The following is a 25,223-nucleotide window of genomic DNA, read 5'->3' as shown; positions in this document are numbered from 1 at the left end:
ACTAACCTCAGTTGCAGGTTCCTGGCCCTGGCTGGGGTGTGTGCAGGAGGCAGCCAGTCAGTGTATCTCTCTCACATGGATGTTTCTCTCTGTCTGTCCCTCCCCCTTCCATTCTCTAAAAATCAATGGGAAAATAACCTTAGCTGAGGATTAGCCAAAAAATGAAAATGAAAAAACAGCCCATAGAATAGGGAAATGTTTACAAATCATGTTTCCGATAAGGATTTAGTATCCAGAATATATAAAGAACGCTTACAATTCAAAAAAGGGGGCAAATAATCCCATTTAAATATAGGCAAGTGATTTGAACAGACATTTCTCAATGAAGATATATAAATGGCCACTACACACTTGGAAAGATAGATGCTCAGGTCCTGGGCAGGTGGTAGCTCAGTTGGTTGGAGCATCGTCCCAATATGTCAAGGTGTGGGTTCGATCCCCAGTCAGGGAACATACAAGAATCTACCAATGAATGCACAAATAAGTGGAAAAACAAATCAATGTTTCTTTCTCTCTCTCTTTCTCTCTCTCAAATATCAATTTTAAATAAAGATAGATGCTCAGCACCATTCATCTTTGGGAAATGCAAATCAAAACCACAAGGAAATACCACTTCATACCAACGTGGCTGGCTACACTTTTTTATGAAAATTAATATGTGTTGGTTAAGCACACAGACAAACTAGAACCTCCATGTACCACTGATGGTAAAATGATTCAGCTATGGAGAACAGTTTGTCAGTTCCTCAAGAAGTTAAACACACAGTTTTCACATGACCCAACAATTCCACTGGTTGGCACATACTGAAAAGAATTCTAAACATATATTCACAGAAAGCTTGTACATGCATGTCAACAACAGCATTATTCATAACTAGAGGCCCAGTGCATGAATTCGTGCAGGGGTAGGGTCCGGCCGGCCCGCCCTGATTGGGTTGATCGGGCTGGTTGGCCGGGGGGAGGGGCCACAGGAGGTTGGCAGGCTGGCCCTGATGGGGCGGGGAGGACTGATCGGGGTCATAGTGTGCGTCAAATCAAGCGGTTGTTCCCATCTTTCCGGCATTCTGGTCTCTTGGCTTTTATGTATATAGATAGCCAAAAGTGGAAACAACCCAAACATCTATCAATTGATAAACAGATAACCAAATGTGGTATATCCATACAATGGAATATTACTCAGCCACAAAAAGGATTGAAGTACTGATAATACATGCCACAATATTGATAAACCTTAAAGATACTATGCTGAATTGAAAGAAGCCAGACGTAAATGGTCATATATTATATGACTCCATTTATATGAAATGCCAAGAATAGGCCAATCCATAGAGACAGAAAATAGATCAGTGAGGTTGGGGGAGGGGGAGGGAGATGTGATAAGTTTTAGGTATGAGTTTTCTTATAGGGAAGATCATAATGTTCTGGAATTAGATGGTGGCTGATATTTGCACAATTTTGTGAAAATACTAAAAGCCACTGAATTGTACATTATAAAGTGGCTAAAATGTTGAATCTTATCTCAATTTAAATAGTCAACAGGCACCATGGAGCCCTCCAGTCTGGGCTGGAGGCCAGAGTAGTCTTGAGGCATTCAGTGCTAAGCAGAGGAGTCTAGGGGTCACTCAAGTCCCAAATGCCATCTCACAAATGAGGTGAGGGACAGGTCTGAGGTCTTCTGAGTCTGCAAAAAGGTGACAGGAACACCTCCCCTGCCCCAGGAGGCTTTCCCCGGTCCCTGGAGCCGATGGCCAATATCTGCAGGGACCCACAGGCTGGGCAGAGGCCCTGCAGGCTGGGTCACAAGACAGAGGATTTTCGTAGAGAAGAGCCACGAGTGGACTTTAGATCACTGGTGGTGACACAAGGGTAAGAAGACATTTGTCACAAAGGAGAAAATACAAACCACCAGTGATCATGGAAAGATGCTCGGCCTCTCTGGCCATCAGAGGAATGTACCCTGAAACACTGAGGCAGGATTTTTCCTCATTCAGCTTGTCAAAAATGGTTAGCTAATATGAGCGGTTGGCAAGATGTGAGAAAATATGTGCTCTTGTTCCACTGCTGTGTGAAGTGGTAGAGCCACTTTGGAGGGCGACTTGCCAGCATCTAATAAAATGAAAAATGTGCATACCCTATGACTCAGTGACCCGAATGCCTAGTATTCACTCTAAAGCGACACTCCCACATGCACAGGGAAATGTAAGTTACATATGTGACACTACTTGTAATAGTGAAACGTTGGGGAAAACCTGATTATTGAATTCATGAATAGGAGAATGGCTAATAAGCCTATTTTCAGCCATTCTCTATTTAACAAAATGAGCAGTTCTATCTGTATAACATAAAATAATCTCCAAAGATATATTTTGGGATTTAAAAAGCAAAAAGCAAATTCTAGGTGGATATACTAGTATACTATATATATATGGGGGGGGGAACCAAAATACAAATGTGCTGGGGCCCTTGGAGAATTCTGCCTGCCAGAATGAGATGCTAGGCCAACAGAAAAGATGGGTTTTAAAAAGCAATGTAAGAAAATCATGCAGCAGAGCCCTGGCCGGGTAGCTCAGTTGGTTAGAACATTGTCCAGGTATACTAAGGTTGCCAGTTTGACCTCAGGTTAGGGCACATACAAGAATCAACCAATGAATGCATAAATAAGTGGAATAATAAATCTCTCTTGGTCAAATCAATATTAAAATTAAAGGGGGGAAAAAAACATGAAATTGCCATTTCCAAAAGATAAGTTTTTTCATCCTCACCCAAGGATATTTTTCCATTAATTTGTAGAGAGAATGGAAGAGAGAAGGAAAGACAGAGAGAAATATCGATATGAGAGAAACACATAGATTGGTTGCCTCCTGCACGTGCCCCAATCAGGGCCGGGTCAGGGAGGAGCCTACAACCAAGGTACATCCTCTTGACCTGAATCGACACAGGATCCTTCGGTCCATAGGCAGACACTCCATGCACTGAGTCAAACTGGCTAGGGCCAAAAGCTAATTTTTTAACAAGCAGAGAGAGCCAATGCATGATTTGTTCCCTAGGCTTTACTTCTTGCTTTGTGTTAGATCATTGCAGACTTGTGTAATATTTCCTTTGGAAAACATAAGCAACCTACCATGTCCCAAATAAGAAAGGGAAAGTTAAGTTAAATGTCCTTGCTTGTCAATCATCTTAGGTATAAAAGAGGTGGGTAAGCCCAACGGGTGTGGTTCAGTGGTTGAGTGTCCACTTATGAACCAGGAGGTCATGGTTCAATTCCCGGTCAGGGCATATGCCCAGGTTGCAGGCTCCATCTCCAGTGTGGGGCATGCAGGAGGCAGCCAATCAATGATTCTCTCTCATCATCGATGTTTCTATCTCTCCCTCTCCCTTCCTCTCTGAAATCAATAAAAAAAAATATTTTTTAAAAAAAGAGAGTTAGGGCTCAAATGACACCCTTGGAGGCTAGAAGGGGAAATAAAGGCAAGTTACTCACAGGAGTCACAGTGCTTTAGACTCAGTGTAAGTTTGGAGAAATCAGAGCTGCCTCCCCTCTGCAGGGAATGTCACTGTATACAGTCTTTACTAATTTGGGTATGCAAAAGGAATCACTCAGGAAAAGAGCAAGTAGGAAATGCTAGGGCCCAGGAGTCCACTGTAAGAGAAAATATCCCGTACCCCTTGCAAAATCACGTTTCTGCATTATGAAGCATGCTCTGACTCTGAATAGTACAATAGACCTAGTGCCCATGCACAGCTTGCTCAGTTTAGTGAGTTGTTCTGTCTCTTTCATGCTCCGTTGGCTTATTTTCCAGTTGAATAGACTGTGTGTTCCTTCAACCCCATTTCTTGGAATTTGCAGCCTCAAACACCAAGAAAGGGAAGGCAGAAATGAGCATTTATTGAGTACCCAAACGAGGCAAGCCATTTTATTTACATAGTTACCCATAATTCTCCCAACATGCTGCATAGTACGTTACACTATCCCCAAGTGGACACAGACTCAGTTCAGAGAGGTTTTAGGACTCGCCCGAGAAGGTCCGGGTAATAATGGAGGAGATGCCTGTGGACCACCAATCTGGGTGATTCTGAAAGCCATACTCTGTCCACCTACCCCGGGATTCTCGTGTCTCAGTGGGTTTGGGACCCAGGACCCTCAGTGTTTCTCCTCTTGCCCGGGCATCTTTGAGAATTTCCCTTTCCTGGTTTTGTCCTTCACTGGCTACATGACTGACAGAAAACCTGAGCAGTCAAACCATCCATGGGTCTATTTATATAACGTCTGATTTCAGAAATTAGCTTTACCTTAAACCAGAATTACTTCTTTAAACCACATACCACATAAAATCAGGATACTCGACAAGCTCTAAATAAGAAAGAGTGCTTAGGAAGAAGGTTACAGAGCACCCTGTGAAATGGGACTTCTAACTTCTGCAACAAAGGTCTTGAAATGCTACATAACATTCTTTTACGTGAAGAGTTAAACTCTCTGGAAGGACCTGGAGAGTATTATGCTAAGCGAAATAAGCCAATCAGAGAAAGACAAGTCTCACATGATCTCATTCATATGTGGATTCTAATGAACAAATTAAACTGATGAACAAAATAGATCCAAAGACATAGAAGCATAGAACAGAATGCGGAATCTCAGAGGGAAGGTGGGGGAGGGTGGGTGGGTGGGAAGTGATCGACCAAAGAACTTGTATGCATATAGATGCATAACACATGGACACAGACAATAGAGTGATGAAGGCCTAGAAGGGTCAATGGGGGACAAAAGAGAACATATGTAATACCTTCAACAATAAAGATTTTAAAAAAAAAAAAGAAAAAGAGAGAGGAGCTCTCAACAAAGAAAGGGAAATCCTAGGTGCCAGAGAAGCATGCAGAACTGGACATTACTGGGGTAAGTGCATAAACAGCCACTGAGGGGCTCTGGTCACCTAGGGGCTGAGGTTTTAACCCCACATCGGTCCAAAGAGGAAAACCTTGGGCCCCATCAGCCAGGAAATTAGAAAGGACATCCTCCCACATAAGCTGGAAACATGTAAGGGAAATTTATAAATAAATAAATAAATAAATAAATAAATAAATAAATAAATAAATACCATTTTAATGCCCTGGCCAGGCAGCTCAGTTGATTAGAGCATTGTCCTAATATGCCAAGGTTGCGGGTTTGATCCCCAGTCAGGGCACATACAAGAATCAACCAATGAATAAATGCATAAATGGGTGGAACAACAAATCAATGTTCGCTCTCTCTCTCCCCGCCCCTACCCGCCTCCTTTACACTCTCTCTAAAAATATTAATGGAAAAAATATCCTCGGGTGAGGATTAACAAAGAAACCAAAAAAAAAAGAGTATTTGCCCTGGCCGGTGTGGCTTAATTGGTAGAGCATTGTCCCATGCAACCAGAGGTCTACGGTTTGATTCCTGGTCAATGGTACATGCCTGGGTTGCAGACTCAATCCCCAGTAGGGGGCATGCAGGATATAGTTGATCCATGTTTCTCTTTTTCTCTCCCTCTCCCTTCCTCTCTCTCTCAGATGAATAAAAATATATATTTTAAAAGAGTACTTAAAATAATAATAATATAATGGGAAAAAAGATAAATGGACAATAATAAAAACACAATATAGTAAAACTTATGAGATGTAACTAAAGTAGTTCTTAGAGGGAAGTTTATGGCCTTAAATGCATATATTCAAAAGAAAAAATTTAATTAATGAACCAAGCATCCAATTCAAGAAGTTAGAAAAATAATGCAGAATAAACCTAAGGACAGTAAAAGAAAGAAAATAATTTAAAAATTAGATCAAGCCCTTACCAGTTTGGCTCAGCAGATAGAGCATCGGCCTGCGAACTCAAGGGTCCCAGGTTCAATTCTGGTCAAGGGCATGTACCTTGGTTGTGGGCACAGTCCCAGTGGGGAGTGTGCAGGAGGCAGCTGATCGATGTTTCTCTCTCGTCGATGTTTCTAACTCTCTATCCCTCCCCCTTCCTCTCTGTAAAAAATCAATAAAATATATTTTTTTAAAAATTAGATCAAAGTGTAAAATAAAACAGAGAAGAAGGAAATAATAAGGAAACACAAAATCAAAAGGTGGTTCTTTGAAGCAATTAATAAATTAGACCTATTTCTGGCAAAATGTATCAAGAAAAAATGAGAAAATTATAAATAAATAATATTGGGAGTGAAAAGGGGGCAATAACTGCAGATCTTGTGATAACTTTAAACATTTATGCCCATTAATATGAAACAAATTCAATAGACAGTTTTCTGGTAAAATATAACCTACTGAAACTGACTCTAGAATAATCAGCAGTGAAAAAATCTACACTCAAAATACACACACACACACACACACACACACACACACACTCAAGGCCTTGAAGGAACAGATCATTCCTATTTTGTAAAATCTGTATATGAGAAAATTTATCATTGATCAAAGAATAGAAGTGGTCAAAGGAAGAATGGGGTGATATCTAGAAACCAAAGGAAGAAACAATTTTCCAGAAAGTGAGAGCTGTCAGATCCGCACATCTCTCAGTTAAACTTTGCTTCCTGGTTGAAGCACTGAACCCTCCTATTAATGGTCAGGCACCTATATTGCACCCTGACTCTCCCCTTCATGGTGCTGAATAATGACCATTACTAATAACTTTACATTTATCTTGTGAGGTTATTTTATCAGTGTCTGACTCTCTCACTGTTGTCTCAACTCCATGAGGGCAGAAATTACGTGTTTATTTTTTTTCACCTTTGTGTCCTATTACTTAATTGGTACCTGGAATGAATGGACGTGCAACAAATACTTGTCAAGTGAATGAGAAGTAGAATTTAGGAGGTCAATGTGGCCTGGGATCCCTGAAATTTCAATTTTATAATTGTGGATAGAACCGTCAAGGAACAAGGCTAAGACTAGACCATCTAATATATAGTGAGTGCCTTACATGCTAGGAGATACTAGGAGCTGGGGCCGAAAAGTGATCAGAGATGGAAAGAAATGCCCACAGCTGAGTACCCCTGAGACCCAGACTGGGGAGTCCCAGGAATGCAAATTACAGAATGGGGATGTGAGTAACCAGATCCTTGTTAATCAGTCCACCCAACTTTCCTGCCCAGCTGTTCTCTAAAGGCTCTCTGGGAAGGAGGATCTAAAGCAGTGGGGGAGAGGATGGGGTCATCAAAGAAAACAGGAATGGAGAAATAAGAAATGGAGTGAAAGACAAAGAAGGCTAGAAAAACTAAAGGGTTTGGTTGATAAGGATCACAAACAGTGATTTCTGACATCTATGTAATATAACAAAATTTCCTTCTAATGAAACATCTTGAAGAGAGTTTAATTCCATGGAGTATTTTGATTCTGGTTATTGATTTATAAAGAGCCAAGATTGATTTTGGGATTAGGGGCTGAAGAGAGATGAGATATGATGCCTGACAAATTTCTGAAAGTTAATCTGGGACAAAAAAAAAAAAGAGAGAGGAGAGGAGAGAGGTGTCAGCAAGATGGCCAGTGCCTTTACTGCTTTGTAGGGTAACTAGACCACTGATCAATCTCAGGGGTGGAAAGGACCATTAAGAACAAAAATATGCAAGCAGAGAATCAAATCAGAAATTGGGAAGATAAGGAAGCAGAAAACACCCAATCCGAACAGAAAAAAAAAAGAGAGAGAGAAAGAAAGAAATGAATTTTTTAAAATGAGGGTAGTATAAGAACCTCTGGGTCAACTTAAAGTGTACCAACATTCGCATCATGGGGGTACCAGAAGGAGAAGAGAGAAAACAATAAATTAAAAACCTATTTGAAAAAATAATGACAGAAAACTTCCCTAACTTACTGAAGAAAATAGACATCCAGGTCAAGGAAGCGCATAGACTCCCCAACAAGATAAACCCAAAGAGGCCCACACCAAGGCACATCATAATTAAAATGCCAAAGGTTAAAGACAAAGAGAGAATCTTAAAAGCAGCAAGAGAAAAGCAGTTAGTTACCCGCTAGGGAGCTCCCATAAGACTGTCAACTAATTTCTCAACAGAAACTTTGCAGACCAGAAGGGACTGGCAAGACATATTCAAAGTGATGAAAAGCAAGGAACCAAGATTACTCTAGCCAGCAAAGCTATTATTTGGAATTGAAGGACAGATAAAGAGCTTCCCAGACAAGAAAAAGCTAAAGGAATTCATCACCATGAAATGTTAAAGGGTAAGGAGGAGGAGGAGGAGGAGAAGGAGGAGGAGGAGGAGGAGAAATATGAACAAAATGGCAATAAATACATATCTATTAACAATTGAATCTAAAAAATAAAATAAACAAGCAGAACAGAAACAGACTCATAGATACAGAAAACATTTTGTGGTTGCCAGATGGGAAAGGGTTGGGGGTTGGATGAAAAAGGTGAAGGGATTAAGAAGTACAAATTGATTGTTACAGAATAGTCATGGGGATGTAAAGTACAGCATAGGGAATATAGTCAATAATATTCTAATAACTATGTATGGTGCCAGATGGGTGCGAGATTTATTGGGATGATAATATATAAGTTATGTAATGTCTAATCACTGGGGTGTACATCTGAAACTAATATAATAATGTATGTCAACTGTAATTTTAAAAAATCTAAAAAAAAGAACAGGAATATGCAAAATACTATTCTAAGTGGTATCCTTATGATATATAAAACTTCTGTAAAAATTTTGCCACACCTAACAATCTTCTGTTGACAGCTGGTTTATAGGAAAATTCAAGAAAGGACTGTATCCCAAATTTAGGACCTGTGGTAGGGCAAAGGTTAAGGAAACAGCCGGACTGAGGGTTTGGTCAGGACCCCTCAAAAGTAATGACAGCCATCAAAAGAGAGGCTTCGGTGGGTCTGTCTCTGAAGATGTAAGAAAAGGAGGGAGTTGTTGAAAAACACCACATATCTGTGCCAGACAACTGTGGGGAGCTGAACCCCAAAGAAAAAGAGGTGATGGAAGATTTTGAGGGGAAGGTCAGCAGGTTGCACTTTTAGAGCCTGTAGACTGTCCAGGAAGCCAGCCTAGGACAGGCTAATGCTCACCAAAAGTTGATGCAACTTTTGCATCACAGAAGGCAGGAGAATAGTAAGGTCTAGAAACATGGCTCTCCTTCTCCCAACCAGGGGTCCTCCAGGAGAGCCAGGCAGACCCTTCCCTGCCCTCTCCCCCATGGAGAAGTGATGAGTAGAAGAGGGGACATGGACCTTGGCACAGAGAACACAGACTCACGTGGGTGAGCAGCTCAGGGTCTAGTCAAGGTTGTTAGTCTTCTGTGTCCTCCAAGTCCCCCTTTGGCAAGTTTCTCCTTAAAAGTCCCCAACTCATCATTCCTCTGGGGTCACGTCCATCCCCACAGGGTCCCACCTCTCCATGTCCTCCTTGATGTTGAAGATTAACAGTAGAGAAATTGACCATCATCTGAGAATGGGGCAGGACTGTTAGCGACCGCAAAATCCTCAGATCCCAAAGTTAACATTCTGAGATGGGAATTCAGGCACCCTGCCCAACAGTGAAAATGGAGGTTTTTGCATAAGTAGCTATTCAAATCACACCCATATATGGCTCCCCAGTAGACAGGACCACCTGAAGACTAGAGGGGGTCGGGGAAGGGCAGGGGGATGGAAAAAATGAAGAGAAAGGAAATGAAAGAGTAAGACAGAGAACCAATATAGCAAGTGAAATCACAGGGGTGTGACATTTTATGAGCCCTGTGAAAACAACTGCAAAGCCCCTGAGTGAAAAATAGCCTAGACTCTAGGCCCTAGAGAAATGAGGCACCCACGCCTCATTCCTCAGGGAAAAAGGAGGGGACAGCCGTCTGACCCATATGTTCCTAGAACTCAGAGGGGAAAGTCCAGCTATGTCCAATATTCCCCAAACCATAGCAGTAGGGACGAGATGACGCACAGGCATGGACCTTTAACCTCAGTGCCCAAGGCGTATGGGGGAGAGGCCCTGGGGGCTCCAGGACTTCAGCCACTGACACAGTCAGAGGTGGCAAGGGGAAGATGAAGGTGCTAGTGGGGTGAGGAGGGGAGGACAGATGGGCAGTGGGTGATACCTGTATCACAGACTGGCAGGAACACTAAATGAGGTCATGTGTGATCTCCTAGCGCAGAGCGTGACAGAGGTTTACGTCCCTTGGATGCCATTTTAACGCTTCCATCACAAACTCTTTTGGCCATAAAAACCAAGGCTAGTCATGATCATTATTCACCCCACTTAGCATGAATAGTCAACCGTTCTGCTACAGAAATGCTGCACTGGACTGCGGTTACTACCCCAGCCCCGTGAAGGTGTCTTGTGGTGCTAGTTCCTTCCCCAAACCTGAAAACTTCTCAGTTCTAAAATTCACCTGACCCCGTTTCAGATCCTCAGTTCCTGTTCCCCTTCCTTCTCTGCATTGCTTATCTCTGTGAAAGAAATAAACTTATCCTCTGCGGAGAGGGGAGAAGGGACGTGCCAATTAGCTTGTACGCTGTGAACAGGGCCGTAATGTGGGCACCTTTGAGTACAAGTGTGTGAATGAGAGGCGGGTGGCTGCACGCTCAACGCTGTATAAAAGAGGCAGGCGTACATGGGTTACTTTCTTCACGGGCACCAAGCAGAGACGGAAACGGAGAAGGTGCATGTTGGGGGGGAGGAGGGGGGTGACTTTGAAGAGCAGCAGGTCTTCTGACAGAGTTTGCCCTTTAACCACTCTCCCCAGCACCCAGCACGCAAAAAGGGTGGAGGAGTAAGAGGTTGCTGCTGTAAAGACAAACAAACAACAACAACAAAAAACAGTCACAGTAGAGCTTCAACTGCCATCAAAAGTTAGCTTGCCACCTGAAGCAGGACTACACGGAGACCCGCAGCTGCTGCCCAGGAGGTGCAAAGAGGAGGAAACGGCGCCCAGTGTAGAGGCCAGCAGTTAGCTTCCCGGGCAGGAGCCATGGCCTGGCCACCTTCCTGCTGGCTGTGGGTTCTGGGGGCTCTGGCAGGGCTCTCAGCTACCCCAGCCCCCAATAGCTGCCCAGAGAAGCACTACCGGGCTCAGAAGGAACTGTGCTGCCAGATGTGTGAGCCAGGTAAGAGAGGACGCCTTGCCAGGGGCAGACTGATATGGGAGAGGACTGGGATTTGGGGGAAGAGAAGCAGAACGTGAGTCTGCGCTCCAGCTGGGGGAGGAATCCTGCAGTGCCCCAGGCACGACCTTGCAGAGGGCAGAGAAGCAGCCTTGACCCTGGACCTCTGCTCACAGGAACGTTCCTCAAGAAGCACTGCAACCAGCAGAGAGCGGCCGCTCAGTGTGAACCGTGTATACCGGGGGTCTCCTTCTCACCAGACCACAACGCCCGGCCCCACTGTGAGAGCTGCAGGCACTGTCACTCCGGTGAGATGGGCAAGCATCCGGGGAGCAAGGTGGCAGAGCTGGGTGTGGAGGAGCAAAGAGGGGGTAGAGTTCAAGGCTAGGGCAAGGGAGCCAACGCTGGGGAAATGGGGCACCGGGGAGCAGGGAGCAGGAATGCTGATGTGATGAGAACTCGAGTGTTTAGGGAAAGAGTAGGCAAAATCCGAGGGACTGCTGAGAATGGGTCCATGGTTGGCATCAAGACACTAAAAAAGAGGAGGTGGCTCTAGAACCCCTGATTTCAGCCACACACACAAATAAAATTTTGTAATTTCTTTTATTTTTTTAAAGTAGGAAGTGTAATATCTGTGGCTGTGTTAGGAATCCTTTTATTATTCCTCCACAGTAGCTAGGATTTCAGGAATGAGGAGGTGCCAGTGCACAAGGAGTGGCAGGTTTTAACGGGGACCCTTTGAACAGGTGCCCTGCGGCACGACACTTGTGAGGACAGACTACTTAGCTGAGCTATTCCACTACTTGCCTTTAAAATGTGTTTGGTCTCACTGGGCTTTTAACACTGTGTTCTTTAAAAAATTAACTAAATAAAAAAGGTTTTGCCATTGCAAATCAAACAGCAACATCTTGCATACACAAGAAGCGTTCCCCAGTCCACGTAACTTAAAAATGTGACTGTTAACAGCCGTTTTTCTCTTCTTGACAGCAACCCCAGCAGGGTTGGACTTTTAAAATTCAAAACCTGCCCCAGTCCCTCTGCAGGCCCCACCAGAAAGCCTTCTCCCAGCACTGAGCCAGCCTGTGTTCCCTTCGCTATGTTCCAGCCCAGCCCAATTCATGATCCTTCTCTCTATGAGACACAGGTATTCCCATCTGTAAGATGGAGAAGTACCAGATAGCCTAGAATTTTGTGCACATGTTACACATGGTGGAAAAAAAACCTCCAGATTTCTGGATACTCATCACTGAAAACAATGGCATTTCATCCATTTTTACCCAATCCGAGCCCCTTCTTTTTTTTTAATATACATTTTTATTGATCTCAGAGAGGAAAAGAGAGAGAGAGAAACATCAATGATGAGAATCATTGATTGGCCGCCTCCTGCACATCCACAACCCGGGTATGTGCCCTCACAGGGAATTGAACGGTGATCTCCTGGTCCATAGGTGGATGTTCAACCGCTGAGCCAGGCCAGCAGGCCCAGCCCCTTCTTTAGCCCTTCCCTTCTTTTGGACAAACAGCTGCATGATCACCCCCTACTGGTCATCTTCTGTTTAACCTGCTGCTGGTTATACTTGTGAGACCAACTGGTACCAAACTTCTCTATACTATAATCCAATTGTAAAAATCTCAGACTTTTTCTACTCTTCATAGTGTCTCTTTCTGAACCATAAATTTTCTAAAAGGTCCAAGTTTTTTTTCTTCTTAATAACAATAATACTAATGGCAAAGCGACTGGGTGGTGGTGAGAGAGAGGCCAGCCTCTGTGTGGGTGGGGTGGGCCTGGGGGAGAGGATTAAGCAAGGGGGGCTTGCAGGTCTCTGAGGCCTGAGTGTCTTGTATTCCTCCCGCCTCCTCTGTCTCCAGGTCATCTCATTCGAAACTGCACCCCCACCGCCAATGCCGTGTGTACCTGCCCCACGGGCTGGGAGTGCAAGGACAAGGAGTGTACCGAGTGTGATCCTGCTAGAACCCCCACGCTGATCCCTCATCTATCATCGGCCCCCGGCCCACAACCCACCCACTTACCTTACACCAAAAGTGAGTTCCAGGGAACTCTTTGTCCAGTTTGGGGGAAGGGTCACTCTCAAGTAGCACCCCGTCTGAGCTCACCCCCCACATGAGTTGCCTGGTCGGCTTGTCTCTGCTTTTCCATCTCATCCAACTCCTCCCAGGCCCCTAGGCCTTCAGCCTGGTCTTTCCCTGCAGGCTCCCTGCTGTTGCTCACCCTGTGTCTGTTTTTTCCAGAGTTGCTGGAGGCCAAGACAGCCAGGCACGGGCAAACTCTGGCTGACCTCAGGCTGCCTGCCCCAGCTCTCTCGACTCAACGGCCAGGTGAGTTTTCTCCACATTCTCCACTCCAAGAGAATATATATGGGAGAGTCCAAGAGAGAAGCCAGCTCCTAAGAGTGGGGAGAAGAGGAGGAGGAGGAGCAGAGTCTAGGGATGAAGAGAGGACTTGGTCCAATGATGGGGGGGAGGAGAGGAAGGCTGGGAGGAGAGAGGCAAAGATGAGGGGAGGGCTGGGGTGAGAGGCGTCTAGGGCTGGGCCCTTCTCCCAAACCCTTGTGTGGCCCCTGCCTATCACAGCCCAGAGGTTCCTATGCAACTCAGAGTGCATCAGAATCTTCGTGATCCTATCTGGAATGTTCCTTGTTTTCACCATGGGCGGAGCCCTGTTCCTCCATCAACGAAGAAAAAATGGACTAAGTAAGAGACAAAATACAGGTCTCCAGTCCTGTTTCTGACCCCACCCCACCTCCGCAGCCCTGCCACCCATGCCTGGGACGTCCTGGAAGCCTCCCTCGCTCCATCTGTATCCACCCTGGCTCCTGCCTCGTCTTCCTCTCCTCTTAGCTGAGGTCCTCCTGACAGCCCTCCCCAAGCTTTCCTGCTTTGCTTATCTCCTCTTCCTTCGCCTCCTCCCCTGACCACTGGCCAAGAGTCATCTGTTTCTGCTTCTGCAGACAAAGGAGAAAGTCCGGCGGCGCCTGCTGAGCCTTGTCCCTACAGCTGTCCCAGGGAGGAGGAAGGCGAAGCCATCCCCGTCCAGGAGGATTACCGAAAGCCTGAGCCTGCTTCCTACCTCTGAGCCGGCACTCCCCAGAGGTCATCACTGCAGAAAAGGCCTGGCCTCCACCTCGGCCCACTGCCCAGCCAGAGGCAATGACACCCAGCAACCGCAAATTCAGTGCCATGCCCTGGCAGGGCCCTTTCCTGTTTGCAGACTTGAGAAAGTACCTTTTGAGACGGGCGTGACAAGGAGTGGGAGGTGGGGGGTGGGAAGCGGGATGTGTCCTGGCCCAGCCAGCTTCACTTCCGAGCTGGACGAGGGCTGGGGTTCCAGCTGTAAAATACACTTACGCCCAGGAAAGCCCCACGTGCTGTATTTAGAAACTCAGCAGAATAAAGTGACAGACTGCCACATGCCGCCTCTCTGAAATTCCACTCACAACGCAGGCCACTCCCAGCCTCATCTCCATCAGGGATCGGAGGGAGGAGCCTTCTCCCCTGCGGTCTGGTGTTGGGGCCTGCCCAGCGGGGGAGGGAGGAGGTGTGGCACCAACAGAAAATGAGAAAAGGTTCCCAGACTCAAGGGGTTCCTGCTTCTAGCTTCGGTCTCTCCCTTCCTCCTCCCACCTCCCTTTCCCTACAGCTCCACTTTCTTGGGGCGGGTGGGGAGCAGAAGGGTGCACGCAGTCAGGTCTTGAAATCTCCAGGGGATGACGGGGGTGGGCAGTGGGGCTGGAGAGGAGAACAGTGAACAGGACTCTGGCACCAGCAAGAAATGGCTTCACCCAGAGGCGAAGGCAGCCGCAGTGGCGCTTCCTCAAAGTGAAAGTGAAAGAGACGTAGGCGGAGGACAGGAGAGAAACTCACAAGCCGTTGGCCACCAAGGAGTATTGAAAGGAGTGTTGAGAGAGACCCCTCTTCTCCAGCTGGGACCTTGCCAGCAGGGAGCCGGTGGAGCCGGGCAGCGGAGGGGGCCTGAGAGCAGCCCCCATGGGCACAGAGGGCTGGTGGCTGCTGCTCTGCTTGGCTCTGTCCGGAGCTGCCGTGGACACAGGTGAGTGGGCGCCGGCTGGAGGGAAGTGTGAGGCTAGGGAAGCTCCGGACAGCCACCCTCTGGATTACACAAGGGGGGAGAGGAGCCAATCGCTTCTAAGCCCAAGGAGAGAAAGGCTCAGTGGCTGACAATGGAACCAGTTTTGCTGGGGAGAGAGGCAGAGACCCGGGAGGAAAAGCCAAAGGAGAAAGAGGGGCCTTCACGGTGAATGTGGTGGGAGCGCTGTCCTTGGGAGAGGGGACACCCTCGGAAGAGAAAGGGTCCCCAGCTAGGAAGTCACCAGGAAGGTGATCGGGAGGTGGGAGGGGAAGGCCACATGTTGGGGCAGAAAGCAGAGCAGACCTGTTGCCGGCTGGCAAGTGGAGAAGATGGCTGCCAACACCCTGGGCTGCAGGATGGCCTGTTGGCCTGTCATCTCTCCCCCTGGCAATGCTGCTCACTTCTTTGCTTTTGCTGAGAACTCCTTTGCCTGAAAATAGCTTTCATTCGATGGTTGGAAATGAAAGTAAAAGCATAAAGCCTTCGGAGCAAGGCAAATCCAGGACTTTAAATCACTCGCATCAAGAAGTACCTGGAAAGGCAGGTGCTTCCCAGAAAGCTGGCCTGGAGGGTGACAAGATAGGGACAGAGACAGCTGGGCCCCTGGAACACAACCTTTGCCCCTAGTGACTCCGCAGTTGGGGCAGGGAGTGGGCACAGAAGTAACTTTCTGGGCGGGAGGGTGAGGCTGCAGCCCAGTCTTTTCCCTGCAGCAGAAAGGCAGTGGCGGGCCGTGGACGTGGTCTTGGACTGCTTCTTGGTGGAGGAAGGCAAGCACCATGGAGGCTTTGCCAGCGATAAGAACATGGTGAAGGCCCTGCTGGTGCTGAAGCAGGTGCCAGTGCTGGATGATGGCTCCCTGGAAGGCTTCACCGACTTCCAAGTGAGCACACTGTCCAAAGACAACCCACCTGTTACCTTTGAGGCCTCAGGTAAGAGCCTCCACCCCGTGTCCTGCTCTGCTCCCTCCATTGGAACAGCCCAGTTCCCAGTACGCCCACCTGCATCTGCTTCCCATGTCCTCAATCCAGTCCACCCTGTGCCGCCCGCCCTTCTCCCCCAGTGAGTCCGGTGCAGATTCCCCACGCAGAGGCCTTGCTCCATGCTGACTGCAGCGAGAAGGAGGTGACCTGCGAGATCTCCCGCTATTTTCTCCAGGCCAGACAAGAGGCGGCTGTTGAGACAGCATCTTGGTTCATCACCAACTTGCAGGTCTCTGGAGGGGGACCCAGGGTCTCCATCCTGATGAAGACTCTCAGGGATGCTGAGAACAGGGCTGTCATGCCCCCCACGCTGAACCTACCCCTGGGCCCCCAGGGGACTGTGCTGACTACAGGTAAGAAAATGAAAAGTAGCAGAAAGTTTTGTTTTAATATATTTTTATTGAGTTCAGAGAGGGAGAGATAGAATCAATGATGAGAATCATTGATCGGCTGCCTCCTGCAGGCCCCACACTGGGGATCAAGCCCGCAACCCAGGCATGTGCCCTGACTGGGAATCAAACCGTGACCTCCCGGTTCATAGGTCAATGCCCAACCACTGAGCCACGCCGGCTGGGCAAGAAATAGAAGAAGGGAGGGAACAAGTCCACCTCCATCCACATCAGTCATCTCAAGGTGTCCCCTCGACCTCAGTCCTTTCTTTCGAAAGGTCCAAAACAGGGATAACTTTCTCCTCACTGTTTTGCCTGAGGAAATGACATGTGGTGCTCTAGTCATGTATGCTGTTCGTAGTAGGCTTACTGGGCCAAGCACCAGTTTTCTCCCAGTGAAAAGCCATCCTGGTCTGGTGTTTGACAAGAGCAAAGCACAGGAATTCAGAATTTGTTCGTTGCCCCTTATTAATGTTATTAGTAAAACCCAGTTCCTGCCTTCTCCAGCACATCCCAGAGGGCGCAGGGAATTGAGAACATGAGGATAAGTTTCTCCAGAGTTCATTAAATCTATTTTACCTCCAAAAGGAGACAACCAAGTCCAAAGATTAGGGAGCTACCCACCTATCCTTAGAAAGCCCCAGAACATTCGACCTTTCTGTGGTCCAACCTAAGTGTATCCTGCTACAGCAGAAAAGAGGAGTCCTCATAGTCCTGGTATAACTAGATAGTCCCTTTTTATTTTGGGATATTTTAAGCCTACAAAAGGTGAAAGAATAACGTAATGAACACCTGTATGTCATACACCTAGGTCCCATCAACTGTTAGCATTCCCTTTATAGATATTCCTGAACAAATTGAAAGCTGCAGAAATCCCAGTACTTCACCCCAAATACTGCCATGTATAGCATGTGGTTTATAGCATTTGGTTTATAACCAAAGACAGGGATATCCTCCATCATCACAGAACCAGCACCTCAGCAAACCAAGGTGGGGTGGTCTACCATGGTGCAGACAATAAGGGGGTACAGTGTGTCAAGAATTTAAGAACATATTTGCCAGGGCAGTCCCCCTTGCTATACCACTGAGCATCATACTTAAGGTCAATATTTAAAAATGGATAACAATAATACTGTCGAGTATGAAGTCCAAATTCAAACTTCTCCAATTACCCCAATAATGTCCTTTGTAGCTCGCTGGTTCTTGTAGAGTCCAGGATTTAAGCAAGGACCACACACGCATTTAGCTGTCTTGTGCCTTTAGGCTCCTTTACTCCAGAACGGTCTTTCATAGCCCTGACGTCTTTGAAGAGCCTAGGCCCTTGTCTGGTAGCATATCCCACTGCCTGATTGTTTTCCTCATTAGATTTAGGTTTAGCATGTCTGGCACAAATACTACTGTGTGCTTTTTATTTTAGTTTTTAATCCTCATGCTTAGAGAGGGAGCGAGAGAGAAACAGCGATGTGAGAGAGGAACATCGATCAGTTACCTTCCGTACATGCCCCGACCGGGGATTGAACCCACAACCCAGGTATGTGCTCCCACCAGGAATCGAACCAGCAACCGTGCAGAGGACGATTCCCAACCAACTGAGCCACAGCGGCTGGGCGTACAGTGCGCTTTTTAAACTCTTACTCCTACTTAGACTTCACAGCAGCCTTGCCTTCGGCAGGTGAGCTTGGCAACACTAAGTGACTTGTCCAAGGCCACAGAGCGGCCACATGGAAGAATCAGGCTTCCAAAATGTTTTATGCTGCTCCAGTGGTTCTTACCCAAGAGCCAACAGTAACCCACAATTTCGCATGTGTATCTTCCTGGTGAGGGGCCAACAGCTTTCCTCAGATTATCCGGGGGCGACTCCAAAATTGTTAAGGTCACCTTGTGTGTCATACTGCCTTTCCAGAGCCCATTTCTTTTTTGTTGTTGTTTGTTTTGTTTTTTAATAAAATTTTATTGGAGTGACATTAGTCAACATGAACATACAGGTTTCATGTGTGGGTGACTAAATTACAAATCTGTCTCTAGCACCATGTGCCCACCACCCAAAGTCACATCTTCTCCTGTCACCTCACATTTGGACCCCTTTTCCTCCCCTACCCCCTCCCTCTGGCAACCACCACGCTGCTGTTTGTGTTCGTAAGTTTCAGTTTTATATTCCACATGTGAGTGAAATCATATGGTTCTAGAGCCCCATTTTTTTGTGGTTCCATCTGTTTGGGAAATGAGCCCAACTGCCCTCACTGTCCAAGAAAGGAGGGGTAGATGTGTACCCACAACATGCCCACGGCTCAGATCAGGTGGTCTCAAGCGGCAGCTGAGTACATCCCCCTCTTTCTCTCACCACAGTGGAGTTCCAGGTGACAACACACACCCCATCCCTGATTTTCCAGCGGGGGTCCTCAGCCTCCCTGCACTGCGGCTTCTCCATGACGCCAGGCTTGGATCTCGCCAGAGTGGAGTGGCGGCTGCAGCATAAAGGCAGCGGCCAGCTGGTGTACAGCTGGACCACAGGGCAGGGGCAGGCCAAGCGAGAGGGCGCTACCCTGGAGCCTGAGCAGCTCCTCATGGCCGGGGATGCCTCCCTCACGCTACCCAGCCTCACTCTGAAGGACGAGGGGACCTACATTTGCCAGATCACCACCTCTCTGTACCAAGCTCAACAAATCATCCAGCTCCATGTCCAAGGTGAGGCCAGAACTCACTTCTCTGGGGGAAAGGGAAAGGGACATGCTTATTGGGAGTGTTTTCCATAGTGGAGTCCAAATACAAGGGCATTTCCTGAGAGGCAGACTGCATTCCCACAGCCTAAATGCCATCTCTGCCCAAGAGGTGCAGAAGGCATCAGACTGTCTTCTGTCACACTTCGGGATAAACCCATCGAGAAACTTCCCAGCCCAGGATCCGGTTGCCCTGCCCTGCTGGCTGCCTCCAATCACACTCCCTAAAGGAGCAGAGCAAGCCCAGGAGGTGCAGTGGGAGTGGCCCTGATCGAGAAGAGGGTTTCATCACTGATACCCTTTCAAGTCACTGCTTATAGTGATGATAAGAAGCAAGCCAGCCGTTAGTTGGTTTTACTAGCGTCTTTCAATTACCTGTGGAAGATGTACCCCTTTATGGCCTGCATCCAGGGTGGACTCCTCACCGCCCCTTGGCACTCCACTGAGGATGAAACTTCAGCCTCCACATCCTAGCTCACTCTCAGCAGGAAGAGAAGGCTTTAGGCTTCTCTGTTGTCCCATTGACCCCTCTGGAATATTATTCTTTCTTCCAGCTTCTCCCAAAGTACGACTGGGCTTGGCCAATGAAGCTCTGCCACCCACTCTCATCTGCAACATCGTTGGCTATTATCCTCTGGACGTGACTGTGACGTGGACCCGAGAGGAACCGGGTGGAGCCCCAGTCCCAGTCTCTGATGCCTCCTTCTCCAGCCTCCGGCAAAGCGCAGAGGGCACCTACAGCATCTCCTCCTCCCTGACGGCGGAACCTGGCTCTGCTGGTGCCACTTACACCTGTCAGGTGACCCACATCTCCCTGGAGGAGCCCATTGTGACCAGCGCCTGGGCTGCCCCACCAGGTACTGGGGTGCCCACCTCTACCCTGGGCTTGTGGCTCTCCTACCTCCAGTTCATCTTTGGTCTTGTTCTGCTTCCCACCACGCTATGTTCATTTACAGTCTCAGCTTCTTTCCAGGGCAGCAGCCTCCATAGCTGCCACCACCATCCTGAGACTTCAGTACGCCCCAGGTGCCAGGGCACCAGGCGGTGTGCTGGAGATGAAGGCTAGATAACTCCTGACCCTGCCTTAAGGAACTTAGTCCAGTTGGAGGGATCGACTACACAGGCAGGGAAGATGACCTGGGAAGGGGCAGGACATGAAAACCAAATTAGCTAGCTCGAGGGGCAAGGAAACACCAAGACAGAAAGAACGACATGTATGAAGGCCGAGTATAACGCAGCCTAAAGAGCACTCGGGGAACTGCACAGCTAGAGCCGAGAGTGTGTGGGAAAACTGGGACGTGGCCTTAAGCTTGAGAAGTAATTGTATTGACCGAGCATTAACATGAATTGAGCACTATGCTAAGCACTTAGATGTATGATCACATGCCTTAGCATGACTCCCATTGTATTAATGAGTGAACTGGCACTTACAGATGTTAAGTAATTTGCCCAAGGTCACCTACCTAGTAAATGGTAAAGGGTGAAGTGTGAAAAAACAGGCAGCCTGATTACAATAGAACCTCAAACCCTCCACTGCTATTAGCGGGGCTGACCTTTTTCTTTTTCATCCTCACCTGAGGTGTGAAGATATGTTTTTCCATTGATTTGTAGAGAGAGTGGAAAGGATGAGAGAAGAGAGATTGGGGTTGCCTCCCACTCCCAACTGGAGCCGGGGAACAAACCTGCAACCGAGGTATGTGCCCTTGACAGGGAATTGAACCCATGACCCTCAGGTGTGCAGGCCAATGCTCTAACCACTGGGCACGCTGACCAGGGCTAGTGGGCTGATACTGATGGGCCTTCAAGCTGGAACTTCATCCTGAAGCCACAGAATATTATGTAAAATTTTTAAACAGGAAAGAATCAGTACCTAGAATGCAAACATCCAGGAGCACTGGGCATTATTATTTGAGACTGGGGTTTTGTCTCAGCTCACATCATTCTGCAGCTATTTATAAAATCCTAGTTTAACTGCCAACCACTATCCAACTTAAATTTCTCTTGCAAAGCAATAAAAAAAAAAAAATGTTGTCCTGAGGTGGGAAACGGTAGGAATTCTGTGTGGAGAAACACACAAACATCCAACAACCTTGAGCAAGTACAAATGCTACTGTGTGCCCAGTTCCTGGGTGAGAGCAGAACTCTTGATAAGAGCTCCCCACACGGGGACTCACACACTCACACACACTCCTTTGTCCTCCTGCTGGCGCGGGCTGAGCTGGTTCCTGCGCACTGATTCCTGCCTGCACTCTTCTCACCTACAGAGCAGAGAACTGTGGCCTTTGGAGTCCTTTTTGCCAGCACCCTCTTCCTCCTTGCACTGCTGTACCTGGGACTTCAGAGATGGAAAGGTAAGAGTCCACTGCCCTCAGCTCTACCCGACCCACCTCACTTACAGACCAGCCTCCGCTAACCACCTCCCCACCCTCTCCCCACCCAGACCAGGATGAAGCCCAAGCATCCCAGGTTCCAGCCAACCCCCCCCCCCAGCCCCCAGCTTTGGGGGTTACCACAGCTGAAACCAACCTCACTCCCTCTTGTTCTCTCCTAGCTACCTCATCCAAGGCCTGCCAAGACTCCGAGGCCCTCTGGGAAACCACTCTCCTGCCTCCGAGTAAAAAGAAAGAGTAGTCACGTTCTCCCAGAAGGACTCTAAGCCAAGCCCCAAAGCTCAAAAATACCCCAAGAAAAGCATGAAGAAAGCACAGATCACTGGGGCACTGGCTCTGAACATGTGCAGGACTCTGCCTTCCTTCTTCGTCAGGGAGGAGATGCTGTAGGTGCCCTCTGGGCTTTGCCTGGGGTAAACAGGACAGAGGACACCAGGAAGGTCTGGGTGGAAGTTAAAACAAGAACCAGATTTGAGGTACAGTGGTAGGAACAGAAAATGGGAAGAAATTAAGAAAGGAGCAAGTGAGGGGCAGTGGGACAAAGGGATAGAGGTTGGGCCACCACACACAAATATTGAACTCTGTCCGAATAAAAGCCTCTTGGGCCCTTGGCGGCAAAGCTTTTCCACTTTCCTATCTTCCCGTGTTGGACCCAACTGAGCTGTGTCCCGGGCCTTGCTGCAAAGTGTTCAAGGTGTGAAATAAAGGCCCTCGAGGGCAGCCCCAGGGCCCGTCTCAATTACTCTGTGTAACCTGGAGCTGTAATTAGGTTCTGCTCCTTAGACAGTTGCTGGTCACTTCAGGATACCTACAACTCCTCATCCCTACTCCTCACACGACTCAGCTGCCAGGGAGAGATTTTTTTTATTCATTTCTAAAATCTGCTAGTCCATACAGTGGAACTCCGCAGGAAGGAAGGAGGTAGATAGGAAATGTCTGAGAAAACCTGCAGTTGTTTATCAGTGTGAGATCCTCACTCAACTTCCTGTTGTCACTTCCTCTCACTGGCACCTGAAGAGTTGGGTTGCGTCAGGCATGAATGCTGAGAGCAGAGACCACTTCCTTTGCCAACACAGAGCTTTCATCTCCGAAGACCATCTGACACATATAAGCCAGCCCTTCCGGCCTAAAGCAACATCAGACTACTAGAAAGAAGCAACACTCCCCGTCTCCCCCTCTCTGCTCAGTTACTCCAACCCAAACAACACCCAAGTCAGTGTAGTTAGGAATTTATATTTTTTGCGCCTTTGTTTAGAATACATGACATTGGTAAATATGCCACATGCCTTTGGTGAAGTACAATTATTATTCTATACACGTATGAGATTGAGGTTAGGGGAAAAGACAAAGAGGTGATGACAGACACACAGTGGAAACCCCACATCGTCTCATGGCAAACCGAAGGGGATCTGGGAAGCTCAGCTTCATTTGACTGCAAAGTCCCAGGGTTTAGTTGCACATTTGCTCATGCACGTGGGTGGTGGGAGGGAAAGGGGACAGCAAAGACACAAAAGAGGGTACACAGTGGGATGAGAAAGAAAGTAGAAGGGCTGACATCTCCAAAAGAACAAAGCCAACTATATCTGGTGAGCCTCAGAGGGACAGACACCCAGGAAATAGGAAATAATTCCTGTGACATGGGTGGGGGTGGGCTAAGAGGGCGAATTTGCTCCAGGCTTGGGACACATCGAGGACAGTGGTGGCTCTTCTCCAGCGGTGACCCCCTGCAACAGGCAAAGAGGAGCCCAGAGGAGAGTGGAGACCTTTGGGAGGGTACACTGACTGCTTTCTTCCAGCTCTTCAGTCCCACCCTGGGGCAGGACAAAGGGAATGTGGGGAACAGGGGCAAAGGGAGAGGAAGGATGGTTTTGCGCAGTGAAATGCTGCTGCATGGAAAGTGAGCATCCAACCCAGCCCAGCCTGGCCCCAGCCTCTTCCTGCTTGTGAGCCAGAGGACAGAAGGAATACAAGCGCATGGGTGTTTCCCCTTCTGTTCCCAGCCTGCCTGCCTCCCCTCACACCTGGGCCTACCCCACCCAATACCCTATCCTGAAGCCCAGCAGTGGCCCCTGCACAGGCTGAGTAGCTCCCATCCTTAGATTCCACTGTCTGTACCCACAAGCCATGCAAAGAGAAAAGGAAAGGAGGCAAAGTGGAATTCAGATGGGTACACGTGGTTTAGAAGGGGAGTACAATGCAGGAAGAACAGACAGGTGGCTCTAGGTGAAAGGGCCCCGTGATAGCACAAACTCTACACTGTCCGCCTCCTACCCCAAGACTGAGTTGGTGGGTATACTGGGCTTCTCTAAAATATTCAGAATCGGCCAGGCCTCAGGAAGGACATCTTGCCTCATCCCTGTCTTTGGCAAGTACACAGGAGTGGTGTAGAGGAAGTCCCTGAAAGTCCAAGGACCCCTCACACTCCTTAATCAACAGGAAGGGAGGAGCAGGACCCTCCTTCATGAGAGGGCAAGAAGTGGCTTCCACTGAGCTTGTTATTTTCAAATTAGGCCCTTCATTCACTGTTTCTCTCTAACTAATAGGCATGCTCTCTGTATGCCAACAATGGAAACTAATCAAGAGCCCCAGACTTTGGCTAGATGAAGTTATTTGGTACTCTCATGAACAGTACAGAATGCTGCAGAAAATGTGGACAAGGGACTACCCTTTCCGGTTATGAGCTTGTGGGACTGCTTCTAGGATGGCAATGAGAATTCTGGTATTTTCACAATTAATATGTGTTCTCCAGGTCACTGGAGAACAAAGTAAAAGGCTGTAAGATCCCTGAAGACGTAGAAAATCTTGGACTAACAGATTAGAAATAACTGCAAAAAACAGGTTTTACTCTCTAAGAGGGTATTGCACCAGGACCGAGTTGGACTTTGTGCCCACCCAGGATCCTCTTCAGGCCTGGCATAGGAGAAGAGCTCCAAGTGACCAGGGCAGCCCTGAGTGAGTCACCATTTTCGCAGGTGTTCATGGCCTCCTCCTGCCAGCGGCCTGGCTTTCCTGGAGGCACCACAGGCACTGATACCCTTCTCCTCCCCAAATCTTGACACTTTTGTGGGCACATCACTACAGCTACGCCTGTCCCCTTCCCTTGGCCTCCATCTCTTTTTGGCTTTGGAGGAATTTGCGAGTATATAAGAAGCAGGTAGGGAGGAGGTGCCAGCTGTTGCTCTTCAGATAGATAGTTGCTTCAAATTGCGCCAGGAGCAGCATTTCCAGTGTTGAGGGACATACTGCAAATGAAAGCAACAGCAGAGGAGGAATGAGCGATGGAGAAGCCTGGGCTGGGATGGAGGAAGGTAGATGGGGAAGTTTGTTGAGAGCAAACAAGGAGAGGAACATGAGTTTGGATGGCAATGGAGAACAGGGAAGGGGTGGCACGTTCTCAAGTAAAAAAGTAGACTGGACACAGGAATCAGGAAGTCCAAGATGGAGAAGAGAGAGAGACAGGAGAAAACAAGAGCACAAATGACATCAAGTTACTAGGCATTCGGGTCTTTCAGTTGTAGGTGTCCCACCCCCATGTCTCCCTCTGACCCACGACAGTGAC

The 25,223-nt window shown here is 47.8% G+C and overlaps 3 protein-coding genes across 8 annotated transcripts in view; 2 read left to right on the top strand and 1 right to left on the bottom strand.

The window, feature by feature from the left end:
* VAMP1 (vesicle-associated membrane protein 1 (synaptobrevin 1)) overlaps window positions 1–25,223 on the bottom strand; it is a 55,035-nt gene that overhangs the window by 24,331 nt on the left and 5,481 nt on the right. The window contains exon 5 of one of the 4 annotated variants that reach the window (XM_014545675.1): window positions 16,682–16,970. The exons of 1 other annotated variant lie outside the window; for it this stretch is intronic. In XM_014545675.1, coding sequence (XP_014401161.1) covers window positions 16,924–16,970 — 47 coding nt within the window. In that variant the 3' untranslated portion in view covers window positions 16,682–16,923. Of the gene's footprint in view, window positions 1–16,681; window positions 16,971–22,881; window positions 25,076–25,223 lie in introns of those variants that run through there. 2 more of the 4 variants (XM_005873719.2, XM_005873721.2) reach the window with 2 other exon arrangements.
* CD27 (CD27 molecule) lies at window positions 10,675–14,504 on the top strand. 2 transcript variants are annotated; one of them, XM_005873715.2, is made up of 6 exons: window positions 10,675–11,080; window positions 11,254–11,385; window positions 12,947–13,120; window positions 13,328–13,414; window positions 13,670–13,789; window positions 14,047–14,504. In XM_005873715.2, the coding sequence occupies exons 1-6, from the start codon at window positions 10,945–10,947 to the stop codon at window positions 14,169–14,171; spliced, it is 774 nt and encodes a 257-aa protein (XP_005873777.1). In that variant the 5' UTR covers window positions 10,675–10,944; the 3' UTR covers window positions 14,172–14,504. The 2 variants fall into 2 exon arrangements, with proteins under 2 accessions (XP_005873777.1, XP_005873776.1); XM_005873714.2 differs by lacking the exon at window positions 13,670–13,789.
* Window positions 14,628–22,395, top strand: TAPBPL (TAP binding protein-like). Of its 2 annotated transcripts, none has more exons than XM_005873717.2 (7): window positions 14,628–15,146; window positions 15,902–16,117; window positions 16,249–16,521; window positions 18,904–19,242; window positions 19,829–20,131; window positions 21,539–21,625; window positions 21,826–22,395. In XM_005873717.2, the coding sequence occupies exons 1-7, from the start codon at window positions 15,083–15,085 to the stop codon at window positions 21,903–21,905; spliced, it is 1,362 nt and encodes a 453-aa protein (XP_005873779.1). In that variant the 5' UTR covers window positions 14,628–15,082; the 3' UTR covers window positions 21,906–22,395. The 2 variants fall into 2 exon arrangements, with proteins under 2 accessions (XP_005873779.1, XP_005873778.1); XM_005873716.2 differs by having other exon boundaries at window positions 15,899–16,117.

Source organism: Myotis brandtii, unplaced genomic scaffold (assembly GCF_000412655.1).
Source record: "Myotis brandtii unplaced genomic scaffold, ASM41265v1 scaffold417, whole genome shotgun sequence".
Lineage (NCBI taxonomy): Eukaryota > Metazoa > Chordata > Mammalia > Chiroptera > Vespertilionidae > Myotis > Myotis brandtii.
This window is presented reverse-complemented; position numbering and strand designations above follow the sequence as displayed.

Coding starts and splice junctions, on each gene's coding strand:
- CD27 (XM_005873715.2), top strand. CDS start 10,945: ATGGCCTGGCCACCTTCCTGCTGGCTGTGGGTTCTGGGGGCTCTGGCA. Junction 11,386..12,946: donor CTGCAGGCACTGTCACTCCG/GTGAGATGGGCA, acceptor CTCTGTCTCCAG/GTCATCTCATTCGAAACTGC. Junction 13,790..14,046: donor ACGAAGAAAAAATGGACTAA/GTAAGAGACAAA, acceptor CTGCTTCTGCAG/ACAAAGGAGAAAGTCCGGCG.
- TAPBPL (XM_005873716.2), top strand. CDS start 15,083: ATGGGCACAGAGGGCTGGTGGCTGCTGCTCTGCTTGGCTCTGTCCGGA. Junction 16,118..16,248: donor TGTTACCTTTGAGGCCTCAG/GTAAGAGCCTCC, acceptor CTTCTCCCCCAG/TGAGTCCGGTGCAGATTCCC. Junction 19,243..19,828: donor CATCCAGCTCCATGTCCAAG/GTGAGGCCAGAA, acceptor TCTTTCTTCCAG/CTTCTCCCAAAGTACGACTG.